Source organism: Myotis brandtii, unplaced genomic scaffold (genome assembly GCF_000412655.1).
Source record: "Myotis brandtii unplaced genomic scaffold, ASM41265v1 scaffold250, whole genome shotgun sequence".
In the NCBI taxonomy this organism is placed as follows: Eukaryota; Metazoa; Chordata; class Mammalia; order Chiroptera; family Vespertilionidae; genus Myotis; species Myotis brandtii.
The window spans coordinates 4,629,844-4,654,458 of NW_005359478.1; the positions used below are offsets into that span (position 1 = coordinate 4,629,844).

General features: G+C 40.3%; 1 protein-coding gene across 3 annotated transcripts in view; it reads left to right on the forward strand.

Moving 5' to 3' along the window:
* DNM3 (dynamin 3) overlaps positions 1–24,615 on the forward strand; it is a 373,409-nt gene that overhangs the window by 113,516 nt on the left and 235,278 nt on the right. For all 3 annotated transcript variants that reach the window (XM_014540885.1, XM_014540883.1, XM_014540884.1), the window contains exons 11-12: positions 10,943–11,029; positions 16,233–16,303. In XM_014540885.1, the coding sequence (XP_014396371.1) occupies positions 10,943–11,029; positions 16,233–16,303 (158 nt within the window). The remainder of the gene's footprint in view (positions 1–10,942; positions 11,030–16,232; positions 16,304–24,615) is intronic.

Here is a 24,615-nt window from a genome sequence, read left to right on the forward strand (position 1 = left end):
CATTTATGTTTTGAGTTATAGAAAGTGTTTACGGTATGTATGAATCATTTTTTTTTATCATTTCCAATTGCATCCAATTTACTGGAAAAGCAGCAGTCGGTCCCGATGGCATGGGATGAGACAGCTTGTTCTGGACACTTGGTTTCTGTCCTTTGCTGTCCACCCTTTGAACCGCCCTTTCCATTATGTTCTCTGTATCAGTGGTGATTGTGTATTTGTACTGTCTTCTCAAAATATTTTACAGTTTGTCTTAAATGAAACCTCACTTTTTCCCTGAGATTACTGTTTACCTTACAGCTCTCTTCACTGAAGAGCATTCGTTGGCCCAAACCCAAAGGATCTAGGGCCCAGATCATTTGTCACTTGCCTACTTCTCCTTGTGTGGCTTCCAAAGATTGTGCATTAACTTTCCTGTAAAGTCTCCCATAAGGTCCTTTGGCCTCTGTTTTCTTCCAACCTACCCGTCTCCTCCTGGTTTTATTTTCTTTCTTGACCATTGTTACCAGTCTGTGTCCAATCAGAAGAGAGTTGAAACCACAGCGTGATTGTTAAAAAAAATACATATTTTTTTTATTGATTTCAGAGAGGAAAGGAGAGGGAGAGATAGGAACATTAATGATGAGAGAGAATTGTTGATTGGTTGCCTCCTGCAAGCCCCCTACTGGAGATAGAGCCCACAACCCGGGCTGGAATCGAACACGGGACCCTTCAGTCGGCAGGCCAATGCTCTATCCACTGAGCGAAACCAGCTTGGGCGACCACACTGTGATTTGATAACAAAAACAAAAAGCTATCCACTGCCCTATTCCTCTCCTTTTCTTTATGACCAGCCTTCTTGGGGGAAAAGTAGTTTATGCTTACTCTCTTTACTCTCTCATCTCTGTACACTGACATCCTGTGGAACTGACTCCTGGTTTCCTTCTGTCACTGTCCTTCCTCCTGATAGGGCATGTCTCCCACAGTCCAGCTGCCACATAAAATACTCTTGATTTCCAAATCTGTACTTCAGCTTGAGCCTCTTTCCTGAGACTGTCTACTCTACAGTCTACTGCAACTATTCTCTTAAAATGCTGAGCAGTTTTTTTAAAAAAAATCTAAATTAGTCCACTGGCCTTCTAACTGATCTTTCTACCAGTCTGGCCATCCTCAAACTCATCCTCCCATAGCTGTCAAAGTAGCCCTCTACGATACGGACATCTATTCTCCCTGTTGCCTCAGTATTTACTCATTGGCTCCTCATACCTTGAGAGAGTTCCATTCATTCATGGTTGTGCGTAGTTTTGCCTTCTGGACTCTAAATACTTCTCCAGCCACACTTGTTGTCACTGTCTGCTAGCTCCAGTCATTCTGAGTGGTTTGCATGCCCCGGAAATGTTTTTATGCCCTTAGCATTTGCACACGTGGTTCTCTGTTTAGAATGTCTCTTTTCTCTGCCTGTCTTCACCTGCCATCTCCTCTCACTTTTTAAGATCCAGTTCAATCATTGTCTTTTCCCCCCAGATCTTCCTGTGGGTCATCTGTGAACGCTTTCCTGGTCCCCATCTTTACTCGCATCTCAGGGCTTCCAATGGTGCCGGTGTTCACTTCATCATAGCAATAATGACACTGTGTTGTCACTTGTGTGTCATTTCTTTGCTTAGGTGAATGCCTTTTCTTGCTGATTATAAGTGCCTTTTATTTATTTATTTTAATTTTTAAAATTTTCATTGAATTTATTGGGGTGACACTGGTTAATGGAATTATATGTTTTAGGTGTTCTATAAAACATCTGTATATTGTATTGTGTATTTACCACCCCAAGTCAAGTCTCCTTCCATCACCATTTTCCCCCCTTTACTCTCTCCCGCCTCCCCCACCCCGCTTTCCCTCTGGTATAATCGCCATACTATTGTCTGTATATATGAATTTTTCTTTTATAAGTACCTTTTTAAAAAAGAGCTGTGTCTTTTATCTTCTTATCCCTGGCACCTATCCCAATGACTAATCGTACATAAGAGGCCTTCCACAAATACTTATTAACAATTTAGATGTTCAAAGGAGAACCTGCTGCTAAAGAAACCTGTGCTTCGTTTTTAAAGAATATTTTTATCATTCTTTTTAAAATGAAAATTTGGACAGGTTTTCTTTCAAATACCTATTCTTTGCCTTGTTCCTCATTTTGATGTTCTTGTTGTTTGGCCTTATTATATCTATCTTCAAGTTCTTTTACTTCAGAACTGGTCTTATTAAAATCTTTTGCAAAGCAAAATAATTCCAATTAAAGTTGAGAATTCCACTTGACCCCTTTGCACATGAGCCACAGAAAGGTGACCATACAATTTACCATCTAACACAGTTCAGTTCTGAAATTGAAAGGTGGGCTATTAACACTTTCCCTGGAATAATAGGCGTGAACTATAATAAGACTCCCCTGGTAAGTCTAACGTATAGTTGCTCTAGCTGTATTGTGACTTTATATGTAAAACAACAGTATTTTCATTTTCAGGTCCTCATGGTGCATGACTTATGTGTAAAATATTTAATTTCTCTTTCTTAAGCCACGTAAGCAAACATCAGTGGAAAACATGGGAATTATGTGTGCTCAAATAACAAAGCACAGAGCTAGATTCTAACTTGCACTTCCTCTGGGCTGTTCCTCACTGTTGTCTTTGGGAGGATAGGGCGGGAACATTCGAGCTTTATGAGCTGTCTGGCTTCCCTCCAGGAACATCTCCACTTCGGACTTTTCTGGGCATCTGCTTCCAGCTGCTCTTCTTACCTCCTCTCCTCTAGAGCATCATCACAGGGTGCTAAGGTTCTTTTCAGGAAATACTGAGAGGAACATCTTGTTTTTTCAACCAGAGTTTAGCAACTGTGCCATTTATTGGCCTCTTGGGAAACCACATTCTTGGATCTCCATCAGACCAATTAATTGATTTTTTTTTTCACTGCTGAGAAAAAAAGAAAAAAAGCGTTGCAAGGAAATAAGAAAGATACCTTAGTTGTTTGTTAGAAATACAGAGAAAATTTTCATTAAAAAGGTCTGTGAGAAGAGATGCTGGGTTTTGTGGCATGTTAGGTGAGTAAATATCTGGCCTGAATACCCACAACTAACTAAACGTTGACTCCCAAGTCCTGGCTGTGGCTTTCAAAGGCCTCCAATGACCTTGCCCCTTTCCATCTCTGAACTCCTCCCACTCTCCCCTCCCCTCCGTCCACTCCAGCTATGCTGGGTTCCTTGTTTCTTCAACAGGTCAAGGGGACATGATAGCAGGGTCTTTGCACTTCTCGTTCCCAGGGTGGGAAATCCTCTGCCTCAAGATATCTGCACAGCTCATACCCTTGCTTCCTTCCAGTTTCTGCTCAAATGCCAACCAATCACAGTCTTTCTCTGACTCTTCTATTTACAGTAGTGTGCGTGCATGTGCGCGCACACACACACATCACTGCTCATCTACTTACCAAACTTTGTTTTCCTTTGTGGCACACATGACCACATGAGTTTTACAGTATATGCCTGTTGTTGTTTTGGTGGTGGTGGAGGAGGAGGACAATTCAGAGACTTGAGAGTGTAAGCTCCATAACTTAGCAACTTGGTTTGCAAAGCTAACCACTCTATTTCCGGCCCCTTAAACAGCCAGGTTTTCAACAATAACCATTGAATGAATAATCCAAAGAATAAACGAATCACATCTCATTGACTCAGCAGGTGATGATTGGCTGAAGCCGCCACTTGGTTAACTTTCCATGAAAGGTTGTAGGATGAAGGAGAAGAGTGACACAGCATGCTGTTCAAATAGGGTTTTCTCTTAGGTCCGGATAGATCTACTATGGTTTTGACTCTGTGGAAAAAGACTGGCATTTCACCTCCTCTTAACAGCTGCCCAGTCACACAGACAGGGTTGTGCTCTGTGTATAGCAGATGCCTCAAGTAATAGGTCATGGTACTCAGGTTTCAAATCAGGCTGATTATTAAAGAACAAACCTTTTATTGGGTATTATAGGGAATTCAAGCCAGGGATTTGGCTTTTAAGGGGTAGGAACAGCACCTTTTTGATGTTGGTGTTGCCTGTTTTTTAAACCCTTTTTAAAAATTGAGATGTAATTGGAATGTAGCACTGTATTAGTTTTAGATGTATAATAATAATGATTTGATATTTAAATACATCATGAAATGATCCTCACAATAGGTCTAGTTAAGATTCATCACCACACATAGTTACAAAACTTCTTTCTTCTTGAGATGAGAAATTTTAGGTCCTTCTCTCTTAGCAACTTTTATATGTACCATACATATTATTAACTACTAGAGGCTTGGTGCATGAATTCATGCACATTGAAAGGAAATTAATTAGAAGAAATATTTTAGTATCATTATTTGCCCTTTCTCTATAATAGAAGTGTCAACCAAATTCACGATTGACAATGACAGATCAAAACACACACGTGCGATTGGCGCCAGCTAGAACTTTATATTTATTGTACATGCATAAGTCAACTTAGCCTTTTATATATAGAGAATAAACTTGCTTAATTAGACCTGCTTTCTGATTTAGCTAAACTTTTTCCAGTTCAGTGAAGCACCCCAACTTCTCTTTCAGGTAATTGTCAGCAACACAGCAGTAAATATCAATACAAAGCAGATTATTATTGTAGATCACACAGGGAGAACAAAGGGTAAAATATTTAACTGCAGCAGTGTTTGACTATATTCTGCGCAGTGAGAAAACCCGAAGTCATTATCAAGGTTCACCATTTCTTCTTTTCAGTCGGGTCAAGTTTCTAAGCTTTCTAAATCTCCATTTTCTGGCTAATGAAAAGAAAATAGGATTCCACCGAGTCTCCTATCTACCTACTACAGGACTTCTGTTAGGCTCAAATGAGATGAGGCACGGGAAAAGGCTTCACAGACATTTGGTTAGAGTGTAAAATGTTTCCACCTGGCTATAAAACAAGTCATGTTACTGGGCTGAAGAAACTCCAAGGAGGCTAGTTGCTAGGGACAGAAGTTGGGTGTTGCTATGTGACATCATTACCTGGCACCCACAGCCACTGTTTCTGGGCTGGGCTGAGCTGTGGGCCGCATTTTGCACCATGGGGTCTTGGCAGCATTGGCTGCGATTTGGTGGGGTGTCACTCTGGGGTGGTGGTGGGGCCTGTATCCCACTTGGGGGAAGCCAAGTGTTGTTTTGTGGGTGCCAGGTCCGCGGTGCCGTTTCTCTGCAAATGGCCATTGTGCATCACGGCAGCTCCTGTGTTGAGCGTCTGCCCCTGGTGGTCAGTGCACATCATAGTGACTTGTTGGATGGTCAGACACTTAGCATATTAGCCTTTTATATATATAGTCATCATAGTGTATAGTACGTCCCCAGGATTTATTTATTTTGTAACTGGAATCTTGTACCTTTGACTCCCTTTACCCATTTGCCCACCCCAACCCTTCCTGGACTCTGATAACCACCAATATGTTCTCTGTATCTATGAGCTTGGTCTTTCTGTCTGTTTCTCATTTACAAGTAAGATCATACAATATTTGTCTTTCTCTTGTCTGACTTATTTCACTTAACATAATGTCCTCAAGGCCCATCCATAATGTGGGAAATGGCAAGATTTCCTTCTTTTTTATGGCCGACTAATATTCCAGTAATCTCATTTTTTAATCCCACAAATCATTAAAGGATTTATGATCTTTGTAAATAATTCTTAATTTATAATTTACCTTTATTTCTGCTTTTCCTCTTACTTTCTGTTTTGATTTTTCTTTTAATATGTCTACCAGAGATAAACTTGGAAAGAGATGAAAACCTGTTTATTACCTTTGGGTATTATTTTGATATAGTGTCACCCCCACTCTGACCTCCTGTTTGGGTACTTTCTGAATTACTTAGCAAGGTTATGTCTCTTCGGAATATCTTTTAGTTTTACTTTGCCCCAGCTTGACCTGTTGGTTTTATTCCTTAGCATTTGCTAAATAACATGAGTTTTCATGTCTCTGTTTAAAGAAATGGTATGTGAGTTATATGATGGATGCACATATTGACATACCACATGTGCCCTTCCTGTATATACCTCATCATTTCTCCCACCAATTGGCGAAAATATTTGACCTTTAGAGATTTAGGATTTGTCTACATGGAAAAGGAGGGCTAACAGTATTGTTTCCTCTTTGATTGCTTTCCCCAAGGCCACGGAATGGGACCTGGCTTCTCCATTCTATCAGCTTCGCTTAGGTCTTCTGAGACTTCCCGTATGCCACTCCTGAAATATAGAACACTCAATAACATATTTTCCTATTTACCCCTGTGTAATTTCTCGACCTCTTTATAATAGAATTGTTTCTCATCTTTGATCACCTTTGTAAATGCTTCTGTTTTTTCCTTTTTTAAAATAACAAATTTGTTGTGCCCAGGTAAGCACTTTTTTCATCTCCTGAATAAACACAACATTATGTTATATATAGCTAAAGGATTACTAGGGATTTGGGGGCAGGTTTTAATAGACAGAAATGGAATAAAATTATTGTGTACTTTTAGGAGCAGTAAAATCATTATTGCTGTTCTGTTTGTAGTGAGTGGCTAACACTGGAAAGTTTATAGCTTTTTGATCAAAACAGAGCCCATATCTGTAGTTCAGCCAAGCCAATCAACTCAAGTCATGTGCATAAAAAACGTTTTGTTCTGGTTTTAGTTTATTTTCTCAGTGATGTGTGCTATGGAACTATGAACAGATGGCTACCTAATGACCTGAGTCTTTGCTTAAGGCATCGAACTGGTTACTCTTGAAGGTATGGAAATTTTGCCTGGTCTCATGCCTGTTCCAAGGGAAATCTGATAGCATGGCTCTCATGATCTAATTAATCAATGGTTAATAAGTTTAATAAGTGTGTAATTTTTGTTTTATTGGATAGAAATGTCTTTCAAGTGATTTTTTTTCCCTCTAGGGTAAAAGTGGTTCATGCTCAAAATTAAAATTTTATATTGATTTCCCACCAAAATAATTAAACATTACCCTAAATAACACTCAAAACACTGGATTTTATTAAAACATATTTTTATGTGTATTTTTAAAAATTATGGCACTGCTTTCTCTCAGAATATGTATAATTAAACTTTTTTCTTAGAATTCTATATTTAAAGTTTTGATCCCTAAAGTCATATATAGTATTGTTTTTTAATCTCTTTTTAAGAATATTCAATGTAATTTGAATAATAAACTATTTAGAAGTAATTTACCATTTGATAGATGGCCAGCTTTGTTTGGAAGCTTCACTGTCATAATTTAGGCATGAAATCCTCTAAGGCAGCGGTTCTCAACCTGTGGGTTGCGACCCCTTTGGCGGTCGAACGGCCCTTTCACAGGGGTCGCCTAAGACCATCCTGCATATCAGATATTTACATTACGATTCATAACAGTAGCAACATTACAGTTATGAAGTAGCAATGAAAATAATTGTATGGTTGGGTCACAACATGAGGAACTGTATTTAAAGGGCCAGAAGGTTGAGAACCACTGCTCTAAGGTCTCTTCAGAGAAGGTTTGGCCATTTCTTTCTTTCTCTTTTTCTTGCTTTTTAGAAACTATTTATTTTTTTGCATTAGACTTGATCTGTACAGTCAACCTGCCACATGGGACTGTAAGGTTTTTAAGACCAGGTGCTTTGACGTCAACTGAGCCTACAGTTGGCCTATAGCACGGACCCAGTGAATGTTCAATGAAGGACTGATGTGAAATAAATTTAGAAATATAAAATGATGATAGCCAATAGTAATTCCTTGACCCTATATAAATCAATTTACCAGAATATTTAAACAATAAATAGGGAACTACAGATCTGAAGATGGTGTCTTCTGGATCAATATTTTGACCTATGTGATTAGAATTTTGATGAATTTGTAAACTTATTCATACAACTATAGGCTTTTAATTCAGCATCCATAGTGAAAGAGGTTAAAAATGTGATTTAAATTGAGAAAATGTATTGCACCTTAAGTAAGAGACATAGAAGAGATGAGGGAATAAATGAGCAGTCAGACTCTAGTATCTTTTATTTTATTTATTTTTTAATATATTTTTATTGATTTCAGAGAGGAAGGGAGGGGAAAGATAGAAACATCAATGATGAGAGACAATCATTGATCGGCTGCCCCTTGCATGCCCCCTACTGGGGATCGAGCTCGCAACCTGGGCATGTGTCCTTGACCAGAATCAAACCCAGGACCCTTCAGTTCACAGACTGACGCTCTATCCACTGAGCCAAACCAGCTAGGGCATTTTTATTTATTTATTTATTTACTTATTTATTTACTAGTAGCCCATCGGTGGGAATCGCAGTGCACTGCTGAGAGTCGCGCTGTTTCCATGGGAGCCGTGCTGCTTCCAGGGGAGCCGTGTGGCTTCCGCAGGAGGTGGAAGCGAGCTGCTGGCGCCCAGAGGAGCCAGGAGGGAGCCACACCGCTTCCGCAGGAGGCGGGAGGGACCTGTGCTGCTTCCGCAGGAGGCGGGCCCATCGTCTCCTCTCCGGGCCTGCACTTGGCCGTGGAGGCTGCAGGCCAGCCCCCCTGTCCATGTCCGCTCCAGCTCCGGGGGGCCGGCCCAAGCCAGGCACAGCAACGAAGCAAGCATTCCACCAAGCTGCTCATGCTGCCTGCTCTCAGTGGCCGCCCCCTCAGGACTGGGGGATTACGGCGGGGCTGAGAGGACTGGGCGCAGCCATCTTGTGGCTATGGGCGCCGCCATATTTGTGATGGAGTGACGGTTAATTACCCATTTTATTAGATAGGATTTTTATTTTTTATTTTGGAGAGAGAGGGAGAAACATGGATTTGAGAGCATAACATCAACTGAGGGATTGAACCCACAACCTGGTCAAGTGACCTGACCAGGAATTGATCAGGTGACCTTTTGGTGCACAGGATGACACCCAACCAAAGGAGCCACCTAGCCAGGCAAACTCTAGTATCTTTTAAAATTAAGTAAAAGGCTGTGCACCCTAAGCTAATGAAACAAGTGGCAGAAAGTCTAATCAGAAGTCGTTTGAATATCAGTAGGATGTTCCATTGTGTATTATGAAGAATTGGGACAGGAGCATTGCATTAGAGAGCCAGAAAAAACATTTTGATTTTACATTCTGCCTGATCTGGCCCTGCTTACCATTCTAGCTTTGCCTGAAACCATCCTCCTCCCTGTCTGTGATGACCTTTTAATTATTTTTTTAAAAATTAATCTTTATTGTTGAGATTATTACAGATGTCTACCTCCTCCCCCCCCATAGCTTCTCTCCACCCAGTTCCTACCCCACCCCAGGCCACCCTATTGTCTGTGTCCATAGGTGATGCATACATGCATATAAGATCTTTGTCTAATCTCTTCCCTCTGAGAATCGTCAGTCTGTTCCATTTCCATGCCCCTGATTCCATTCCATTCACCAGTTTATTCTGTTCATCAGATTTCTTATTCATTTGATTTTTAGATTCAATTGTTGATAGGTATGTATTTGTTGTCACTTTGTTCATATTTTTGATCTTTACCTTTTTCTTCTTCTTCCTCTTCTTAAAGAATACCCTTCAGCATTTCATATAATACTGGTTTGGTGGTGATGAACACCTTTAGCTTTTTCTTGTGTGTGAAGCTCTTTATTTGACCTTCAATTCTAAATGATAGTTTTGCTGGGTAAAGTAATCTTGTAGGTTCTTGCTATTCATCACTTTGAATATTTTTTGCTGAAGATAGTGTAAGGAGCCTCTGGACAACTTCAAGTGTACCAACATTCGAATTATGGGGGTGCCAGAAGAAGAGAGAGAGAGCAAGATACTGAAAACCTATTTGAAGAAATAATGACAGAAAACTTCCCCTACCTGGTGACATCATAATTAAAATGCCAAGAGCAAAAGACAAAGAGAGAATCTTAAAAGCAGCAAGAGAAAAACAGTTACCTACAAGGGAGTACCCATATGATTGTCAGCTGATTTCTCAACAGAAACTATGCAGGCCAGAAGGGAGTGGCAAGAAATATTCAAAGTGATGGATAGGAAGAATCTGATCTTTCACTTCTTTCACTATTCATTGCCACCGTCCCCCACACATGTCCCTGTGCCTGGCAAGCTCCATTGTCCCACAACTGTTCCCAAATAGCTTTTCCTGACTAAGTCCTCTTCTAGATTAGGGTTCTTTGAACATCCTCATTCATCCTATTCTTTTTCTTCCACACGTTGAAAACAACTGTAATTCATTCACTCACTTTTGCAAACTATATTTTGGACAATTATCGGAATAATTTAGATGGGATAAGTGATTGAAATGCATTATTTCTACAATTTTGCCAAAAACATGTATATGCAAATATATCTGTTGGGGAAGAATTAAAAATAAATGAAATTATCTTTGTGGTTTCTGGAATGGATCATCATCAAAAGGGTGACAGGCAAGACCCTGCGCTCTGGAGTCTGGGACTTGGGTTGGAATCCTGGACCCACCAATTTTAAGCTGTTTAATCTTGGGCAAGTTACGTAACCTCTCTGTGCTTTGCTTTCCTCCTCTACAAAATGGTCTTAGTAGGATCTATTGTTTTGATTGTTGTGATTTTTTTAATGAGTTAGTTCATGAGGCGTTTAGCACACAGCCTGAGACATAGTGAGTGAGCACTGCCAGTCATTGTCATCTCTTCATGCTCATTCCAGTCCCCTTCATCTTTGTCCTCTCTCAGGTGCTAACTCTGTAGAGCATAGTGCTGCATGGTATCTGGCCTTCTGTTTCTTTGTAGAGAAGTTTCCTCTGGGTACCATAGTTACCTCTGGTTATAGCTCGAGGAGCCCCTTCTCTCACTCCACCATTCTCTAGAGAATTCCACTCCTGCTTCCAGAATTGTGATGCCTGTCTTTTATAAAATAAATCACTTATCTCCTCTTCTTTTTTTTTGTGGTCTAACTTTTGGAGTATTAACACTCAGATCTGTTTTTCCTGACAGCTGGCAAACTTCCCCAGGCTGTGCGAGGAAACGGAGCGGATTGTGGCTAACCACATTCGGGAGCGGGAAGGGAAGACCAAGGACCAGGTGAGAAGAGGCCTTCCCTGGTGGCCAGGGGCCTCGTGGGGAGTGTAAGGTCTCCCCAAGGAGGTCTGCTGGTCTCTACCAGTCGGCATTATAATGGGAAAGAATAGTTAGAACACAACCACATATGTTTATTTTTACTTATTAATAAATTTTATACATGTGTTGCTATACTAACATCTTGTGTATGTTAAGGATATAAACAAATATAAAGACTTTAGAAGGATGCAATTTAAAACACAGTAATAGGAGTTCCATTATTTTTTCTCAGCACCCCATAGATCATAATGTGTACCCCTAGCATGTACATAGCCCACCTTGAAAACCACTAACACTAATCCAGAAACAGAGCACTTTTTCTTATTTAAGACAGGATTTTTAAAATTTTAATGGGCCCAGAGATTGGAGCCAAGATTGTCCTAAATTCCTAAAATGCTGTGCAAAATGTTCAGTGTTCTGATTTTCTTTGTCTGAGAACAATGGACAAAGCTATTCATTAGCATACCCAGGGAAACTTTCATTGAAAAATAAAAACTTTTAAGAATAGCTCCTTTAAACATTTCTAACTATTTTGTAGATGAATATGGTTTGTAAGGATTGACCTTAAAATTATCTTCCAATTCCAGCTTGGCTCTGTGAAGATAACTCATTAAAAAAAGGGAAGGCCTCCAGGAAGATAAAAGCTTCTTAAACTTAGGTGGATTTTTTTCTGTTATTTATAATTCATTATAAATGGGGAACACGACGGTTTCAGATGCTGGTAGAGGCCAGGACACAACTGCAGGTGTGACAGCAGGGTCAACACCCTGTTCTCGCAAAGTCACAGCTTGTCCTTGTCAAATCACTCTCGGACCTGTTTTCTCATGTATGACATGGGATGTAGGCCTGTGTGCTCTCGGAAGTCCTCTAGAAGTTATAATTGCAAGATTTTGTGGTTTTCAAGTGAGTGGAATGAGGAGGAAGGCAGAATAGAAGAGAGAGATAGAGACAGAACACAGGGAACGTGCAGCGGAGGCTGAGGCGAGAGGGTGGGGTGGAGTGGTGGGACAAAGTGGAGGGCAGGGCTGGAGGACCAGCAGTACTGTTTTCTCGATGAGCTGCGGATGCATTGCCACTCCATTTTATCTTTGTGCTTTGAAAGTCCATTAACCATTATTCATAGTTTTCACTTGTTTTTCAATGTTCACGCCTGTGGAGAGCCAAAAGTGGAGCAAATAGGCTTTGTGACTTAGGGATGAATAAAATCAAGGTTAACTCAGGAGCCAGTGAAATCAAGCCCACATATGTCATGCTGAGGTCCGAAGTTTCCCCACATCTAATGTCATGGCTGCTGCCTGACCAAGAACACTTAGGTTCTAGTGTCAACTGTGTTAGAACTGACTTTGAGTAAATAGATAACCATTTTAATTTAGTGGCTTTATTTTAGAAAATTTGAATGATAATATATCCTATTTAGCTCTTCCCTGAGATGACAATATTGGGGGCATAGTATCATTATTATCTCTGTGTCCATAGCTAACTGAGTTGTTAATGCCTTCCTGTTTCTTAGCGTTGTTAGGACTGTGGGCCCCGGGTTCCCACAGCCCGAGTTTGAACCCAGATCTCCCATTTACTTTCTGTGTAAAAAAACACATTATGTGGGCATCTTCCCACTTCGGTTTCCTCACCTTCAAATGGAATCATGATGGTAGTTAACTCACAGGCATCTTGTGAGGATGAGATGCAATAACCCAAAGTCATTTTAGTTGTTTTTGCCAAAGAGCCATGGCACAGTAGGTATGAGGAAGAAATACCTTTTCTCCTTGCAAGGGACCTTGTCTTTCCTCTGCAGCTCTTATGTGCTGATTAATCAACTCTCCAAGGGGGAGACGAGGTGGGTGGGTGTCTTCTCCCAAGTGACCACCTCGGCTGGCCTGAGGAAGCTAACACTTGCCACCTCTGACAGGGACCTATGTGGGAGCACGCCTGGTTCGGCCGGGTGAACATGTCCATCTGCACAGCTCTCCCTGAGATGACAATATTGAGGGCATAGTATCATTATTATCTCTGTGTCCATAGCTAACTGAGTTGTTAATGCCTTCCTGTTTCTTAGCGATGTTAGGACTGTGGGCCCTGGGTTCCCACAGCCCGAGTTTGAAACCAGATCTCCCATTTACTTTCTGTGTAAATGGAATGGTAGTTAACTCGCAGGCATCTTGTGAGGGTGAGATGCAATAACCCAAATATGGCTGGAGCTCATCAGTCTTTTAGTTGTTTTTGCCAAAGAGCCATGGCACAGTAGGTATGAGGAAGAAATACCTTTTCTCCTTGCAAGGGACCTTGTCTTTCCTCTGCAGCTCTTATGTGCTGATTAATCAACTCTCCAAGGGGGAGACGAGGTGGGTGGGTGTCTTCTCCCAAGTGACCACCTCGGCTGGCCTGAGGAAGCTAACACTTGCCACCTCTGACAGGGACCTATGTGGGAGCACGCCTGGTTCGGCCGGGTGAACATGTCCATCTGCACAGCTCTCACATCTGCGTCCTGCACTCCATTCTGCCTTGGTGCCCCCTCCACCCTCGCCCTCGTGGTGGTCGAGAGGCCAGTGTCCTCAGGCCTCTGCACTAGAACTGTTGAGAGGTGTTCTTATATATATATTTTTAAATGGAACTATTACAGACTTCTGCTCTGGCAGCTTTGTGGGAGGAAAAATTCTTCAAAATTAAAAATATGGAAACCCATAAATCAGTCGGTGAATTTTTTTCTAAAACAAAGGGCTTTTGAGTACCTGTATGTGCCTGTAATTCTTCCAGGTGCTCCCAGACATGAGAGTGCATGTTGAAGTGGTCGGCTTTGTGGGCGACGACTGCCCCCAAGGATAGCTTTACTTTTCTTCAACTCCATATTCAATAACTGTGGGTGAGAAAGGCACTGAGAAACTCTGAGAAAGTGAAAAAAGTGAGAAAAAAATGTACTCTTTTCATCCCCCATATGTGACCTGGCTCTTTTCCTGGGATGAACACAGACTCCTAGTTTCCAGGAATATGAATGAGAACAGCCGTAGTTTTTATTTTTTCCACTTTTTTTCCCTACACTGCAGTCCAAGTTAATGTGCGAGAACGTCCAAGACATTCATGACAACCCTTGGCAATGTTGAGAATTATGTAGATATTTTGCTCTTTATGTTGGTAACAATTGACTTGTGCTTCAATTCGATGGTTTTTTCATACAAACTCCTGACCAAGTGGATTTGAGAGTATAACAGAATATTGCTTCAGTATAGGAAGATTTGAGGCACTACCACAGATAATCCAATAAAGATCATTCTTCCTAACTCTTCAGTTGTCTTCATTAACAGAAGAAACCAAACTATCTGATGGTAGGAAATTTCTCATACAAGTATTATGTTTCTGGCCCAGTAGCCTTCACTTTATGTTTGGAAGTGAGGGTGGGTTTGGGGTGACCCATTTACTCATCTTGGAAGGTCCTCTTGGGACTCAAACAAGATTTGATGAGGGGACCAGTTGAGATTCCCCACAAAAGCAGAGCCTCAGAGCCCACAGCATTGGGCAGTGCATGAGAAACCATGGCCACATACTAATTATATGGGAATAAATTGTGCACTTGAGAACAAACTGTTGTTCAGAGCTGGGAGATAGTTTTAAAATTTACAGCCACAGGGATTTATTGGACACTTGCTATGTGTATTGTGCTAGGTTCTGGGGATCAAGTGGTGAACAAGACAAATGTAATCCCTGTTCCTCTGAGGCTGACAAGGGATGCAAACAGACGAGTGATTAATTGGTGCTAAACACCACAAATACAAAGTGTAGGCTGCAGTATATGTAAAATACAACACATAGGCGACATGAGAGTAACATCATCATTCATCCTGGTGTTGGGTGAGAGTGGGGTGAGGATCATGGAAGAAGTCTTCCCTAAGAAAGTTCCCACAAGGGAGCAATATGTAGACTATGTCAGTGAGCCTTACCAAGAGTGCTCTGCTGCGCTCCAGTGTCACCTTCAGTGTAGGGAGGCAGCGTGGGGTCATCGAGGTCATTAAAAGTTCATTCAGCAGTCTCAGTGCAGAGCTCTGGAGGTACAGAGGCAAGAATTCTTAAGCGTTGTTCCCTATCAACAAAGCTCAGCATTCTAGGAAGACATGGGGACTGTTGGGAGAACAAAAAGGAAACTTAGGAAGGGGAGCCCAGTTTTGAATAACTCTGGAATAAAGCTTTCTTTCTTAAAGTTTCTGCTTGTCCCACTCTCTTCTTGTTCTCTCAGTCTCCTTGTCTCCCACTGAAGAATATTTTCTACAGAGGGACCCTCCAGGTCTTGGACTTAGAGTTTATATAAGTGCCTTGTGATCAGTACATTTTCATGTTTACTGAAACATGTATCCAGTTCATTCCTTGACAAATCTTGGTTGGATTCACATGGTATTTTAGGCTCTGTTCTAGTCCCTGGGATACAGTAGTGGCTACAGCAGATGGGGTCCATAAAGTCAATTTGTAGAAACTTCCTATGTCAGCTAGTGGTAGTGCTACAAAAGGAAAATGAGCTCGAGACATAGGACAGAGAGTAAGAAGAGTGCTAATTCAGACAGAACCGGCCGAGAGGATCCCCCAATGAGGTGATCTTTTAGCAGAGAACTGACTGAAGTTTTGCTGTGATGATGAAGCTTATTGATCTCAAGAAGGCTTTCTATTTATTTGTATATTGCACTTTTGAGTGGGTCAATGACATTTTTCTGCTTGCTTATAGGGAACTTAACGAGATAGAAGAGGAGAGGATATTGCTATTTTGAGGCTAACATATGGTGTCTATGGGAGCAGGAAGCTCTGAACAGCTCCTCACTGGCCTTGCCATGTGTCCTTTTATACATGTGTGTCCTGTTTAACATGTGTGCCCTTCGTTTGAACATCATGCCTACATTTTAGAGGAAGAGAATAATTCTAGGTTCTGTGTTAAGTTGGCCAAGAGTGCATGCCTAGCAATTATAATGCTATTGTCTTCTTGTGGGAATCAGACTTTTCATGGAGATTTTCAATTTCTAAATTTAGAGTAAAAATTACGAATTTAATGAACCAAAAAAATGAATGCACCTTTTCATTCTCACTGAAGCATCCTTTTAAAATTCAATGCAGATAATTTGCAGGCAATTGCTGACTTTAGTGTTTGAGACTATTTAAGATGGATTTCACTGAAGTGTTTCTCTTCGACTTACAGGTACTACTGTTGATTGACATCCAAGTCTCCTACATCAACACCAACCATGAGGATTTCATTGGCTTCGCAAAGTAGGTGGAAGACTCAATTGCTGCGTGTGTTCCTCCTGCTGGTCTGTCTAGAATACACACTAGGAATTTCTCCCACAACCCTACCACCTCTTGAGAGTGCATTCTGGGTCAAGGTTAAATCTGAGCCATCCTGTGAGGCCAAGCTCTCTCCATAAAGTAGTTGGCTCCTTGGTTGCGCAGCATATGGGTCACATGTGTCTTAGATACTCATTGCTTTTGGATGACCATCCGCAGTTTGTACTTGAACTCCCATAGATAAGCAGCAACAGATGCACATTTAAAATATGTTTGGGAACAATTTCTCACATTAATTTGAAATAGCAAGTGCAGTTCACAAGATACAGCTATTTCAACATTCCTAAGTTAGAATATAGAGCCTATTTTTTTAAAAAACAGTCTTTTGTGAACTTAGATGTAATTATAGGGGGTGAACATTCTCTTTTCTATAATATATGTCTTATATAAGCTTGTTTCTATGTTGCTATTTTATCATACATGTATTTTATATTCTTAAAAAATTGTTTTCTTTATTGATTTTGAGAGAGAAAGAGAGAGGAAAAAACAACAACAACATTGATTTGTTGTTCCACTCATTTATGAATTCATTGGTTTATTCTTGTATGTGCCCTGACCTGGAATTGAACCCACAACCTTGGCTTATTAGGAAAATAACCAACTTAGCTACCCGGCCAGGGCTTGTTATATTCTAATATTCTAGCTCTACATTCACAGATATCACTATGTGGACATTATGCTTAGTTATTCAGGGCTGGTTATTCGTGTGGCTTTCACCATTTTTTCCTGGCCTAGAGTGGAACTAGTTTTTGTTTGTTTTTGTTTGATTCTAACTCTAAAATGTTGTTGTGGCATGTAAATGGTTCGAACTTCAAATATATAAAATATAGTCTCTTTTATATAAAAAAATAAAGGGGGGAAAATGTATTTGAACCATGTATTCAAGAACAGGGGCAAATGAAAAAACACAACAAAATGTAAAGCCAATTACAATCTGATCGAAAAGAAACAGAATGTAAATCATGTGATTTAGACTAAACCCTGACTGAGGAACTGACAGACATGTTTTAGGGAGGAAAGGCTCAATTATCCAACAGCAGATTGTCTCCTTGTAAAGTTGGCTGTGGTTGTGATGCCGAACCAATGGTATACATATATTTGGAATCCAGGGCTACTACTGTTGTGCGGTAGATGTTTTTCCTCCACTGTTTTGTCTGTGACCTGTGTGTGGAGGTGTTAAAACACAGTATTGAATTTGTTCCTAAGGTCAGTTGTCTTGGTAGCGACACTGTCCACACAGACCCATCCCTCCCTTTAGCCCTGATGGCTCCCCCATCTGCACTGCTCATTTCCTCCTGTAAGTCCCCTGTGAGGGGAAGCCTGGACGCTGAGATGCCTCCTTGTCCATCACCCTGGAAGAGGGGACCTGAGAATCCTGCCTGGTTTGCAGCACAGTCTGTGACCACCATGTGGCCTGTGCCAAGCTCTACTCTTGGGGGAAAAATACAAGAAAAAGAAAGAAAAAAATCATTTTTGTCTGCTGAGAGTTTGCCTAATAATTGAAAAATATAGAGAAACACATGTAACATTTTAAGTTGGCACATTCTCCATTCCCTTCTGTTGCTTCCTTGAGGAATTGAAAAGAAAAACAAATCCTTGAGTAATTTTAAAGAACAGGAATGCTGCCTTTAAAAGTGATTTTTATTGAAGACAAATGCTATTTAGATGTAAACTCGAGCCCATAACTTAACAGTGAAAGGGACATTGCCACACCACCTCGTTGTGGTCTCCCGAGCCAAGGAGAAAATGTAGAAAAAGTCAAAATCTGTTTGGGAAAATTCAAATTTTGAACAAGTTTTGTAACCAGTGCTACAATTTAAATTCCAGCCTAGACTTTTCTTGAAACACTTTTTCTTGATTACTTTTTAAACTTCTTTTCAAAGATACATGATCCGGAGTTTACTTCACCTCAGAAGCTGTTAGACTATAGCATTATATTGACTAGGTTTTCAAAAGCATATAATGTTGCAAATGTAAACACTTGCAAATGCAGTCTTTCCATGCAGCCTCTGTAATCCAGGCGACTGCCCCCATTTTTCCAGCCTAGAGATAGACTGTAAGCCGTTATGATGTTGGGGGAGAAAAAAGAAGCCTTGTTCAGACCACGTTAGAAGTGGGGCAGCTTTGCACATTTTGCGTCTAGTTGAAACTCGCACCTGAACTTCCTTTTGAAGGCCAGGTCTGGGAGTCAGCAGTCGGATCAGTTTTCCAGGATATGCCGCTGATGAGCTTTGGGCTTTGCCAAGTCACTTAGCCTTTCTGTACTCAGTTTACTGCTCTATCAAGTGGAATAATAAATAATCCCCCATCGTATACCTTTTAGGATTGTCAGGAGATCAAATTAATGAGGTGTTGTGAAACTGCTTTTGAGAACTGGGGTATAGTCTGTAAAAGTAAGAAAGTGGTATAGGTGTACATACTCACATACAAGCATATACACAGACACACACAGATACAGACACACACTCACAGACACATTCACACACACACACACACACACATTTCCCACCTATTTGTTAAACACAGAGGAATTTGTGTTTAACACAATTTTACTTTGTTGTGAAATTGATGTTTGGAGTATGATTGCCACTAGAATATTTTTAGACATCAATATTATCTCCAAATGTGATATTCTGCACTGAGACTCAGAGGTAGATGTTCTTTCCATTGTATGCTGAGTTGCAGTAGATTTCAGAGTGACGTGGGATTAAGATGAAGAAATGTTCATAATTACTTTGAAGGGTTGTGGGATCTTTTGTGTTTTTAAAAATGAAAAATATACGGTTGTAGCTATAAATTTTAAAGTTGGCAGGATTGCTGTTTCCATCAAGGAAGAAAAGTCAAGCCATACTTGAAGACAATTATGTAAGTATTTTTAAGTTCCAGGGATAGAAAATTAAGGTCTCAAATTGAGGAAAAGAAGAATTTGTTTCATGAGATTTTTAAAGAATTGTCGAAAGAGGGGGAACCACCTCTCAAGTTTATAGAATGGTGATGCGCATAGTATTTTACACATGTATTTTTTTCTAAAAATTTTAAAAACAAACCAAAGTGCTAAAGGTAGAGTAACGGAGTAGGAATTCTCAGAGTAGTGTTCAGACATCTTGAAATTCTTCTGCCTGCTACAGCATTTACTCTGCCATGTTGAATACGTGGAACATTTTTTTCCCCATTTCCTAGCTATTTGTTAAACACAGACCGTAAAATATGTACCATGTGTCATGGGTCCAAGTTAGCGCTGCTGTAGGCTTGCTTTGGAATTTCCTGGTTTCTGAAAGCTTGATCTTTAAACTATAAAATAGTTTCTGAACCTCAACTATAATATAGTTTCTGAACCTAAACGTCCGGTCTTCCAGAAGAAAATGTCAACTTTCCTCATGATTTAAGGATTTTAATTTGTCATTGTTCCTTGTTAAAAAACAAACAAACAGCCCCACAGGTCTTTTTTATTTTTTACACAATGTCACTAGTTTTTATTATTTAAGAAAACAAAGCTACTCCATTTGTTCCTTCATTCACTTCCCCTCTCTCAAGAATCCTGCTCTTTGAATAGGAAGGCCAATAAGCGTTTGTTAGCTTGGATGCCTGGAGAGGTGAATTTTCAAATTCTCATGCTCTCCTGCATTTGTTCCCTGGGCAGGAGTTTTAACTTCTGACTTACTGAGATGTCAACAGTTCAGTAGCTTACAAGCATTAGGGCTCCAGATAGGAACCAGTAGACTAATGTTTTGATGACACCAGCGTCAGACTAAGGTCTGTTTTTCCATCTGCAGAGTAGGCCTCAGCACCTGTTTTCTCACAGTTGAAATGACAGAGTGGACAGATTTCAGTGCTGGTTATATGAGTACCATGAAAATCCTGCGGGTTGTGACATTCATGATATCTCTTTCCTCATCCTCTGGAATGCCCGCTGCTGTTTGCCTAAAGGCAGTATATGTGAATCTTGGCCCCAAATTCCAGAGCAATACTTCACAGTCTTCGTATATTTTTCCATCATGTGTAATCACATTTTATTATAACAGTGTTTCTAGTTTATATTCTTACATGAGAACATTCTCTCTCTTGTGGAATCAAAGCCTAGGCCTTAGATTAGAACAAGATCCTTCTTTTGACTCATATGCAAATTTAGGAATTAAATGCAGATGGAAATACAGACCTAAACAATTTGCCACGGACAATCCGGAGTGTCACGTCTTCTAGTAAATTTTATGTTCCAGGGTTCCAAGCAACGTTTTAAAAATCAATAGACTTCTACTATTCTCTTTCATTCTCAGAGCTGTTATTTTGAACTTTATCTTCATCCTTAAAATGGATCTTAGGAGATGAGTCATCCTTCTTTCAGAGGGCCCCACGTCCTGGAGGGTTTTCTTACGTAATATTTAGCCTGAGACTTCACTGAGGATCCTGCAGGGGGAATGCAGCTTCCTTCTCCCTTTGGCTTCCATCTGATTGGAGGAGGCAGGCCTGCACGTGATGCGTCGCACTCTGGGGACTCTCAGCATGTGTTTATAATATCCTTGGGGTAATAAAAGAACATTTTAAAAGGACTTCTTTATTCCAGAGCAGTACTGTCCAATGAGCTTTCTGAGATAATGGAAATATTTTCTATTCTGGGCTGTTCAGTACAGTAGCCACTAGCTGCATGTGACTATTGAGTGGCTAAACTGGGACTAGTAAAACAGAGGAAGTGAGATGCAAGTGAAATAAAAATGAAATTAAGTAGTAATTAAAATTTTAATTTCAGTGGCCACATATGGCTATCAGCTACTGCATTGGATGGCACCCTTGCAGAGTATGGAGAATCCAGCCCATTGCTCAGGGTCCTTACATCTGTGGACCCTACTTCACTGATGGCTTGGTGGTGATCTACTGTGGTGGCTTCTAGAAGAGAAAAAGGGGGTAACTCTGTTCGCTGTTGCTAAGCAAACCCTTTGACTCAGGAAAAAACAGTCAACTCTTTAATCTTCTGTCTATAACGTATAAAGGATGGGCTTTCCCCTCCCACTGCCTTGGTTTGTCTGTTGCCACTTTGCTAGTATTTTCTCCATCATGGTTACTGCTGAAGTGCCTCCTCTTATAAACTAAGCATGATGGTGGAGGGAGAGGCCCAGCTGACACTTGACATGCAATCTGCGTTTCCGAGCGACTCCATTTCCTTGGTTCATTTGAGCTCTATTTAGGTTCATGTGGAGTCCACATTCTTCCTCCTCCTTTGTCACTTCTATCTCATTTTTCAGCCCCTGAAGTCTTGTTTTGACCACACCGCTCTGTTGAGACTGCTTTTGGCCAGGACAAAATAGTTAATCCAATGAACAATTGTGAGTTCTTCATATGACACCATTAACCAGTTACTAACTTTATCTGAAGACTATAAACCTAGATCTCCATTCCAGAACTTCTTCCTAGACTGGGTGCCATAGTCATTACATACTGGGCATTTCTACTTATCCATCCTAGGGAAGCCTCAACTTGATTTTCCTTAAACTCATCATCTAATCTTAAATCTACACCTCCTCCATTGTTCCCATTCTCTGTGGGCGGTAACTTCCAGTTGCTCAAACCAGAAACCTGAGTGTCATTCATTACTCCTTGTTCCCATCTTTGTTTCCTTCCATCTTTACCAAGTTCACTTGATTCTACCTCTATTCTAGTTTCTGAATTTGTCTAATTCTATCATCATTTATATCTTTCACAGAGTGCCCTGCAGGTCGTTGGTGCCCTAAAATTCTTCTTCTCTTGCTTGGGTTACTACAGGTCTTCCTGCCTCTTGTCATGTCCTTTATCATTACTTCTGAGATTCCCTATTACTTTCAGAATAAAGTTTAAGCTCCTCAGTATGGTTTCCAAGGCTCTGTAGAAACTGTCTCTTACCTCTTCTTCCAACTCTGTACTAGGCAATGTCAATGGTGAGAGAGGTAGAGATACCAAGATTCATGCAACATACCATCGGTCATTGAGGAACAGACATTGTCAGAGAGGAATTAGAGACCTGCCTGACACAATCCTGTTTATATGGTACAAGTGCAGACCAAGATCTTTGGGAGTTCATGGGAAGGAGAGATAACTAGAGGTTTCTAAGAAGGCATAACCCAGAAATGGTACTTGATTGGACTTTGAAGCCTGGGCAGGACTCGCAGTCAGAAGGAAGGGGTGTAGGCTATCTGCTTCCTATCTTTTCTGCTTCAGACACAGAGAATTTTTACAGAACACAGCTTTGATCATGCCATTTGCTGGCTCAGAAACTTTGAATACTTTTGTCTGCTTCTACCATAACAGCCAACTTCTCCCTAATTGGCTCTCACATTCAGTTACTGTACTAGATGGCTTTTAAGGTCATTTACAACCCGGAGTTTATGATTATATAATTTTGTTGTAATAGTTTTACTTTCCACAACTTTTCTACGTTCCTCATTTTTTGACCTCCTGACTTTGATGATACTATACCATTCTCCTGGAATGCACTTGGCTGTCTTCCTCTATTAAAATTGTACCTTTCTTCAAGTTTTCTGTGAAAGTCTCAGATCACATCAAACCAGAATAATCCCTTTTGTTGGTCTCTGATGCAGAGCAATTACTATGCATAGGATTTGTTTGATAAGTGGTTATAAACCCCTTGGCATACTCTCCTGTGATTTGAATCTTCTATTGTGTATGCACATGGACAAGGACAGAAACTAGAAATGAACATGCAAAAAACATTGAGCTACATGGTAACATGGGTTTCTTTTTCTCTGAATGTCTTTCAATGTGTTCTTATTTTTACAAAAATTTAAATCTCTTGTTATATACTTTTAAAATCATTATGTCTCAGAGCATTAAACCTAGTTTGGCTTCATGTATTTTAGGGTTCTGGAAAGCCTTCCACAGTGACTTGGTTGTAGTAGGAATTTATACGCTTAACAACAAACACAATAAGAAGCTATGGGATAATTATAGCTCACATATGAAACAGAAGCACTTGGGGGGGTGCTTTGTATTACATTCTCACATGTTTACTTCTGTAGAGCTTGTTCTTCCTTCGTTCTTTGTATTTTGTGTATTTATCTCACCACCCACACTAGATAAATTGTAGGCTTCTGATTATAGGGGCCATACCTTAATCATGTTCATATCTCCCACAATAGCACCTTGCAAATAGCTGGTGCTCTCAAATTTTTGACTTATGTCAAGTGAAAACATTATACCTAGGTCTGTTTTCCAATATTGCACAGATAACCAGTAAAGGACCTATGAACAAGATTATGTCCAAAGGCTCAAGTTCACTTGCAAGTCTTTACACGATTTCCCATGAACACATTTTTAAATAAATATTTTGAAATGATTTCAGTTCAGTTATCATTGCAGGCATAAAGATTATGATAGAGAGTGCTTTCTAGTGAGGCACTTATTTTTTATAATGTTACTTATGAAGTAACTTCAAGTACCTAAATATGTCATTAACAACATCTTTGGGTTTATGGGATGGGGCCAGTTGCTACAAAAAGAGTATTCTTTAGATGAAAAGTAAAGATGATTAGTATTTGTTCTTAACTAATATTTGAGGTTGGTTATAAAAGAAATCTATTTCCTTCTGCATGTTCTTACATTGCATTATTTAGTAGATGAAGACTCCGTCAGAGGAAGTACCACCTGGTGTAGCTCATAAGCTTGGATCTAAAAGGAACCTACGAAACAGCTTGTCTGGTCCCTGGCTTAACTCTGTCTCTCTGTCTTTTACACACACACACACACACACACACACACACACACACACTCTCTCTCTCTCACTCACTCACACTAACTTTCACTTTACAGCTGAGAAGCTGAGGTGCATTTAGGGCAGACCCTGCTCAGGTTGCACGAGAAGTCATTGAGAATCTCTGTGCCTTTTGTTTTATATCCGGTCCTTTTTCTCTTATGTGATTTTAAGGGGACCCTACACAGAATTCAAGGTTCCCAATAGTTTGGGTCTGTTATAGTGTGGAGTTATCACCATGAGTCAGTGATTTATTTTAAAACATTTTCTCTTAAAAAAAAACATGCGCACACTAAACACAATTATGGTACTTGGAAGAGGTGGCCATCCCTGGGAAGAAGGCATTGTATTAGTAGTTTTCTCATTTCTTCCTGGACAAGAGGAAAGCCTGCAGGGTAAAGATCCGAGGCCCCAAGTGGACTAGTGCTGTAGGTCAAGCATGTCAAACTCAAAGGCTAACACGGGCCAAATAAACAAGGTTTAAGTTTATGTGGGCCACAAA